Source organism: Phocoena sinus, chromosome 14, assembly GCF_008692025.1.
Source record: "Phocoena sinus isolate mPhoSin1 chromosome 14, mPhoSin1.pri, whole genome shotgun sequence".
NCBI classification, from domain to species: Eukaryota; Metazoa; Chordata; class Mammalia; order Artiodactyla; family Phocoenidae; genus Phocoena; species Phocoena sinus.
Window position 1 is genome coordinate 72,669,178 of NC_045776.1, and position 8,518 is coordinate 72,677,695.

Below are 8,518 nucleotides of genomic sequence, written 5' to 3' on the forward strand. Positions count from 1 at the left end.
CTCACTCCTTGGGACACCCCTTTATCACTCCATTTCCGGGAGTTATGTCAAGCACAGTTTGAAACCAACTGGAGTAACCCAGCTGCTTAATTCTAAAATGGAGAAACCCATTTAGGGCCAGAGAGGGAAAGTGACTTGGTCAAGACTACGCAGCCATTAGGTAGCAGAGCTGGGACCACAACGTGGCCTTTTCTGGTTTCTGGTTCAATGTCATCCTTATAAGGAATCTTGGGGTCTCGCTCTCTCTTCCCATGTCTTTCAACAGTGCGTGAAATCCTGGTGCCTTAGGGCTGACCTACCCCCTCTCTATGCCCTTGAGCTACTGACCATCTACGCCTGGGAAGTGGGTACTCAGGAGGAGGCATGTTTCGGGTTGGACAGCGGCCTGGCCACGGTGATGAGACTGCTTCAGCAGTATAAGTTACTCTGTATCTACTGGACCAACTACTACACGTTCCAGAACCCGATCATTGAGGACTTTGTCAGAAAACAGCTCAAAAAAGAGAGGTACTAGATCACTGCATGCCAACCACATCTCAAAGAGAAAAGAAAGAGAATTAAGGGAAAGGTGGTATCGAGTTTTCTGGGTGGGCTTTATTAAGTAGGAAAGCTGATATCTCACCCTGACACACTTGACATCTCAAGTTGACTGCCTTTCAAAATTGCAAGGACCTTAGAGGCTATAAGCCTTTTCCTTGTTCCTCGAGCCACCACCCCACCCTACCTTAGCCCTCTTGCCCTCAGAAGACCATTTCAGAAAAACATTTCAGAAAAGCTAAGCTACCTTAGCTTTTTAGTGACAGCACGGGAAACTGGAAAGAACCAGGGAGACCCAAGTGTAAGCCCAGCTCCACCATTTTCTCATCTCTATTCCTCATCTGTAAAACAGGAATAATTGGCACCAAACATGCAGGACTGTTGGGAGAGTCAGACAAAATATTTGTAAAGGGCCTACAGTATCTAGCCTATGGTAGATGCCAGATAAATGTTGTAGCACATGCTGCCTGTACCCATTCGTATCCCCTGGGCCTTTACTGTTTCCAGGAAGGCTGGTTCAACCTCCAGCTGTCAGCACCTGCGTCGCTTTGCCTGTGGGTTTTCAGCTTCCCCCAGTGACGGGTGGAAGTTGGTGTATAAATACCTCAGCTCCCTCCCATCTCAGATGGAGGGACTCTCTTTGGGACACATGTTCTCTACTACTTCCCAGAGTCCAGCCTGGGGGACTAGCCCCCAGTTGCTCACAGTGGTAATCACCTTGACACATACCCTTTACTGGCATCCTTCCCTTCCCTGTCTCACTTTCCCACTCTCTTATTGGTGCTTCCTGGTATCTCCTTCCAAATGAATGACTTGCACTCAAATCCTGATCTTAGGATCTGCTTCTGGGGGAACGCAGCCTGGGACATCTCTTTACATTAGAAGTTTTAGGTCAATGCAAGCAATATCGCAAGGTTGTTTATTATTCCCTTATGTGAATGTTGGGTCTTTTTTTACAACGGAGAAAAACCTGGCCTCCTAATGAAAAGAGGATTTATTGTAAGGATGCCCAGAAAATTGACCTTGGAAAACCACTGGGACCTGAGGCAAATCTATAGACTCCCCTTCTCTCTGTTGCTCACTCTTACTGCCCACGTGCGCCCTTTCCTCTCACTGCTTCTCTCTCCACACCTGTTCGGCTCCCCTCTTACTCCTAGTTGATGAGGAACCTCCATCATTCCTGGTCCAAACTCCAGAGGGAACAAGTCTGATCTCTGGGCACAGGGCCTGCATATCAGGTCACCTGGTGGGTCACTTTGGGTCAGGTGACCCCACCCTATAGGTCAGCGTGTTATTACTCTAAATGAGGCAGGACCATTCAGGGAGTCAGGGATGTTGGGAGTTGAGAACATGGAGCCTAAGTTGTCTAGTTCATGTCAGTAGCCTGCTCTCACATTGTGTCACTTAGATAAAAATCTCAGCTCCCACCTAAGTCAAAAGCTCCTGGAGTACAAGGGCCGGGTCTTGATCATGGGCTTGCCATCCAGCACATGTGGTCACCCCAAGCAACCCAAATAGGCTATTAGACCCCCTTCAAGCCAATATTCTTTAAAGTATTTATTCAACATTTACCTAGAGGAGAGATGCTTGGAGACAGCCCAACCTCTCCTCTGTTGAGGCAGAGGAGATGGGTAAGAATCCCTAGGGATAACCTAGGGAGGTCTGTGCCTCAGTTTCCTCATCTGTAAAATGGGGGAAAATCACCATCATCATCATCATAGGCCCTACCTTATAGAATTGCTGTAGGGATTAAAATAGGTTAATTCACATAGGGTTTGAGCCCATGCCTCAGTAAACATCAGTAAATAGTGGTGGTGGTGTTACTGTCATCCAAAGCAATTCAGCAGCTCTAGCCTCTACATAAGCCTCACTTATGTAGCCTGTTCAGCAAAATGAAAGCTCTGAACTTGAGGCCCACCTGCCTGAGTGGGCTGCTGTTACTGTTCCAGCATGCCTTTGGAGCTCTCACCCTCCGTACACCTCAAAAATTCCTTGCAAACCCCTAAAGTACTCTGCCCAAGAGGAATTCTTGGAAACAGAATCCTCTCCATTCTGTTACTCTCCGGCAATATTTTTGGGACCTCCTAGACTGACAGTCCTGGGCTCTGGACATAGCAGATGCTCAGATGATTGCCAAGAAGGTTTCTTTCTGGCTTGTGGGCCTCCAAACCAGAAAGAACCTGGGCGCCTTCTCTCTGTGTTGCAGGCCTATCATCCTGGATCCGGCTGACCCCACCCACAATGTGGCAAAAGGCTACAGATGGGACATAGTCACTCAGAGGGCCTGCCAGTGCCTGAAACAGGACTGTTGCTATGACAACTACGATAACCCAGTCCCCAGATGGAACGTGAAGGTAATGGCTCCTCTCTGTGCTGCCAGGAGCTTGAAGCTCAGAATGAGATAACTGCATAGTATTTAATTCTGTGTCGATGGAGCCAAGAGGACTTTAGTGTCAGTTTGAGGCCTGGCTGCACCACCTACCAGCTCTGTGAACTTGGGGAAATTATTCAACTGTCTGAGCTTCAGGTTCCTTATCTTCAAATTCTTGTTTTCCTGTTTTTTCTTCTTCCCATAACCTACCAAAGAATCACTGGGATTCTTTGCTCTCAGTCATTCTCTGCATAAGCTGAGCCCAGGCAAGTCAATTCAATCAGGTGTTTTGTGCCAGCACCAGGCTTGGGGTTGATGGTGGGTGACCAAGGGGGCAACAATGGTTCAGAAATAAGACGTGGCCACAACCCTTAAGAAACTTGCCAGATGGAAGCAAACTTGCACAAAACTGCTAAATAGAATTACCAGAGAAGATACTCAGAAAACAAAAAACTGCCATATAATATTATAATGTGATGCCAAACCCACAGTACAGGTAAAGAACATAATAATCTATTTTATTCACATTGTGCTTTACGATTTGCATAGCACTTGTTCAGGGACAAGTCTATAAAATAGAAAGGTCAAGTAGTAGTATTATCTTTATTGTTACTATCCCCATTTTACAGATGAGGAGATTGAGGCTCAGAGAGGTAAAGTGAATTAACCAAGGTCACACTGCTAAGAAGCAGCAGAGCCAGAACTCACACCCAGGTCTTTGTGGGGCTGTGGAATCGGAAAATAAATGTCATCATCATAAGTCATCAAGGAAGATTCCTTGAAGAAATTAAGGCATGAGGTGGGCCCTAAAAGCCAAGGACGGATGTAGACACTCAGAACAAAGGGTACTCCATCCAGGGAGAGAGTCAGGGTAGGGGATGAGGGGCAAAGGACTACAGTTGTGTGCAAAAGACTGAGGTGCTTAGAGCAGAAGGCAGAAGCAGAATCAGGGGCTCCCTAATAAGGAGCAGAGATTACAAACTGGGGGCCCACCAGCCATATGAGGCCCACAGATGGGCTGAAAAGTATACGCCTTTGGATTTTTCCTGAATATAAAAACCATCACGAAAAGATTTTTATCTTGACAAATCAGAAGACTTGGCAATGCTGGGCCTATATTCCTTCTTAAAAGGATCAGCTGGAGGTCGGCCCACCATTCCCCTCCCCCAGCACCTTCCAGATGTTGCTCTTCAGACATCTGGGGCTATCAGGCCCTTGAGTGTGGCCTCCGGTGGTGAAGAACAGACTTTGGAGTCTGGCTGACCTCAGTTCAAATACCCGCTCGTGTGGGCAGAAGACCTAAATAGACATTTCTCCAAAGAAGACATACATACAGATGGCCAACAAATACATGAAAAGATGCTCAACATCACTAATCATTAGAGAAATGCAAATCAAAACCACAAACCTCACGCCAGTCAGAATGGCCATCATCAAAAAATCTAGAAACAATAGATGCTGGAGAGGGTGTGGAGAAAAGGGAACCTTCCTGCACTGTCAGTGGGAATGTAAATTGATACAGCTACTATGGAGAACTGTATGGAGGTTCCTTAAAAAACTAAAAATAGAACTACCATACGACCCAGCAATCCCACTACTGGGCATATGCCCTGAGAAAACCATAATTCAAAAAGATACATGTACTATAATGTTCACTGCAGCACTATTTACAATAGCCAGGACATGGAAGCAACCTAAATGTCCACCAACAGATGAGTGCATAAAGAAGATGTGTCACATATATACAGTGGAATATTACTCAGCCATAAAAAGGAACGAAATCGAGTTATTTGTAGTGAGGCGGATGGACCTAGAGTCCGTCATACAGAGTGAAGTAAGTCAGAAAGAGAAAAACAAATACCGTATGCTATCACATATATATGGAATATGAAAAAGCAGTATTGATGAACCTAGTGGCAGGGCAGGAATAAAGACGCAGACGTAGAAAACGGACTTGAGGACATGGGGGATGGGGAAGGGGAAGCTGGGATGAAGCGAGAGAGTAGCATTGAGATATATTCACTACCAAATGTAAAATGGATGGCTAGTGGGAAGCTGCTGCATAGCAAAGGGAGATCAACTCGATGCTTCGTGACAACCTAGAGGGGTGGGATAGGGAGGGTGGGAGAGAGGCTCAAGAGGGAGGGGATATGGGGATATATGTATACATATAGCTGATTCACTTTGTTGTACAGCGGAAACTAACACAACATTGTAAAGCAATTATACTCCAATAAAGATGCGGAAGAAAGAAAAACAAACAAATACCTGCTCTGCTCCTCACTACTTTTGTGATGGTCAATAAATGGCATAACCCTGCTCAGCCACAGTTTCCTCATCTGTAAAATGGGCTAATAGCAGAACCAACCTCATAGGGCTGCTGTGAGAATAAAATACATTAAGAAGAGGATGAACGGCACCCAGCACAGGGCCTGGAAGGTGATTGGAACCCCCTAAATGTTTGCAGCTGCTGCTGTCGTTGTAAAGATGAGGACAGGTAAAGGGCACTTCTGTACTCAGACAGAGGGGTGTGGACTTAACCCCTCTTTGTCCTCTCCCTTCCAGGGTGCACGAGACATCCAACTGACAGTGGAGCAGTGGGGTTCCTCGGATTTCATCATCATGGTGAACCCTTATGACTCCATAAAGAAGGTTAAAAGGAAGATCCAGCGGAAACTGGGCTCCACATCCCTACAGCGTCTGTCCTTCCAGGAGCCCGGTGGGGAGCGACAGCTCCTCAGTAGCCAGTACTCCTTGGCTGATTACGGGGTTTTCTCCAACACTCGCATCTGTCTGCTGCAGACCATGTCCCCTGAGATCCAGGTCTTTGTGAAGAATCCCAGTGGTGGGAGCCACGCCTATGCCATTTACCCTGATAGCCTTGTCCTGAACCTGAAGCTGCAGATTGAAGTCAAGGAGGGGCTGTTCAGAGAGGAGCAACAGCTAGAGTTCCAAGGCCAAGTCCTGCAGGATGGATGGAGTTTGATGAGCTATGGTGTCCAAGACAGCACCACCCTCACGCTGAAGAAAGAAGGAAAAAAGAAGAACCCAGCTAGTTCCTCTGAAAGACCTCTCTGTGCATTTTTGCCATTTAATCCAGTCCCCATCAGTTCCACCTAACCTTGCCAGTAGACAGGTGACGAGGGATATGAGACACTAGATATAGAAACGAACAATGGCCAGACCATATTCGACAATAGAACTCTGACCCACAAGCTCTGCAGCCACCAGCCCAAAGCCAAACCACAATGCCTGCATCAATCAAGCCCAAACCATCAGGATTTGGTCAATAACTGCCAGCTTCCTTATTCCCTCCCTTCCAATTTAGGATCGATGAAAGAAAGCCAAACAAGCTCCCTAACCAATCACATAGGACAGCCTGCTTCTGCTTAGCCTGCCTCCAGCTTCCCTGTGCAAACAGCCTCAGTCAGGGTATGCCTGAAGCCTTCCCTTTTTCCCACTATAAAGCTGTCCCACCGCCCTGCTTGCATTGGAGTCTCTGCCAAAGGCAACAGATGGTGGCTGATTCCCTGGCTATAGCAAGTTGGGAATAAATAATCTTTGCTTGTTCTCTTTCGGATGGTCTTCATTTATTTCCACAGATGCTAAGGCTGTCCTGGCATTATTGCTTAAACATTTGAGCCTCTCAACTCTGGAAAGTGAGGACTGTAGGGAAACTGAGATGAAGAAAAGCAAAGTCTGGGAGAGCGAGGATGATGTGGTGTTAAAAGTCCCCTTGGACTTCCCTGGTGGCACGGTGGTTAAGAATCTGTCTGCCAATGCAGGGGACATGGGTTCGAGCCCTGGTCTGGGAAGATCCCACATGCCACGGAGCACCTAAACCCGTGCGCCACAACAAGAGAAGCCACCACGATGAGAAGCCCGCGCACCGCAACAAAGACCCAACACAACCAATAGTAAAAATATAATAAATTTTTAAAAATCCTCTCGACTTATTTACAAAACAGAAGTAGAGTCACGGATGTAGAAAACAAACTTATGGTTACCAGAGGAAGGCAGGTAGGGTGGTGAGGGATAAATTGGGAGATTGGGACTGACATATACACACTACTATATATAAAATAGATGACTAATAAGATCCTGCTGTATAGCACAGGGAATTCTTCTCAATACTCTGTAATGGCCTATATGGGAAAATAATCTAAAATTTAAAACAAGAGTGGATATATTATATGTATAACTGATTCACTTTGCTATACACCTGAAACTAACACAACATTATAAATCAACTATACTCCAATATAAAAACAAACAAACAAAAAAATTCCCTCAACTCCTGCAATACACACACAAACAGTACCTAATTGTCCAAGGATGTAAGGAAAGTAATAGCATCTTTAGCATCAAAGGACATCATGTGATCAGGTTTACTCCAATCAACCCATTAAAAAGTTTGCTTTTTCCCCCCTCCCCTTTGCCCCACTTTCTAATGGACTACTCACCGTAGGGGGGGAAAATGTACTTTATAATTGGTTCTCAATAGTCTCTGGGCAATTTATCAATAGCAGCCTGTTTCCCACCTCTTTCTGCCTTCAGGGGCGGAAAGAGTGCCTCCTTTCCATGGAGCAGACAGGTGAGTCCATCCCACACCCTCTGTATCCTTTATAAAGCCCAGTAGAGCCCACATTGTAGGTAGTGGACCAATTCTTGTTTAATAGAATGATGAATAAGTTACCTTTCTCTCTTTTGTAATAGGAAAGCTGAGGCCAGAGAGTTTATTTTTTAAAACTTTTGACACACTCAGCTTCAAAGATAAAACACAAAGAAAAGCATTCCAAAGACAAAAGTGATTTTGTTCATATTTTATATTGGAGTATCTTAACTGTGGAGATTCTAATGTGTCGGTCTTGGGGGGATCTTAGGAGTCAGTATTTTAAAGTTTCCCAAATGTTTCCGATGTGCATGCAGGTTGAGTGAAGTCCTGAGCTAGAAAAACGCAGAATGTTTCCCAAACCATATTGTGCAACAGAATCACCTAGGAGAGTGCCTCTCAAACTTTAATGTGCACACAAATCACTTGGAGATCCTGTTTAAATGCAAGTTCTGATTCAGGAGGTCTGGGCTGAAGCCAAGATTCTGCATTTTCTAACAAGCTCTGGAGTTTGCCGGTGCTGCTGGTTCACGAATTATACACTGAGTAGCAGCAAGGCCCTAGGATGTTGGAGGAAATACAGATTCCTGAGTCCCACTCTCGGGGATTCTGATTCGCCTAGTTTTTTTTTTTTTTTTTTGGGGTACGCGGGCCTCTCACTGTTGTGGCCTCTCCCGTTGCGGAGCACAGGCTCCGGACGCGCAGGCTCAGCGGCCATGGCTCACGGGCCCAGCCGCTCCGCGGCATGTGGGATCTTCCCGGACCGGGGCACGAACCCGTGTCCCCTGCATCGGCAGGCGGACTCTCAACCACTGCGCCACCAGGGAAGCCCTCGCCTAGTTTTTAGTGAGACTCAACAATCTGCATTTTAAAAAGTTCCCTAAGGTGCTCTTGATGCCCAGACGGATTTACCAAAACCTGGGAACCAATCCTGGCTCATTAACCCTTTGTGTGACCTTAAGCAATTCTTCCCTCTCTATAGGTCTCATTTTCCTCCT

General features: G+C 46.1%; 1 protein-coding gene across 2 annotated transcripts in view; it reads left to right on the forward strand.

Moving 5' to 3' along the window:
• OASL (2'-5'-oligoadenylate synthetase like) overlaps positions 1-6,485 on the forward strand; it is a 28,192-nt gene extending 21,707 nt beyond the window's left edge. For both annotated transcript variants that reach the window (XM_032603237.1, XM_032603238.1), the window contains exons 5-7: positions 266-507; positions 2,744-2,891; positions 5,474-6,485. In XM_032603237.1, coding sequence (XP_032459128.1) covers positions 266-507; positions 2,744-2,891; positions 5,474-6,028 — 945 coding nt within the window. In that variant the 3' untranslated portion in view covers positions 6,029-6,485. The remainder of the gene's footprint in view (positions 1-265; positions 508-2,743; positions 2,892-5,473) is intronic.
• The last annotated feature ends 2,033 nt before the right edge of the window (positions 6,486-8,518 follow it).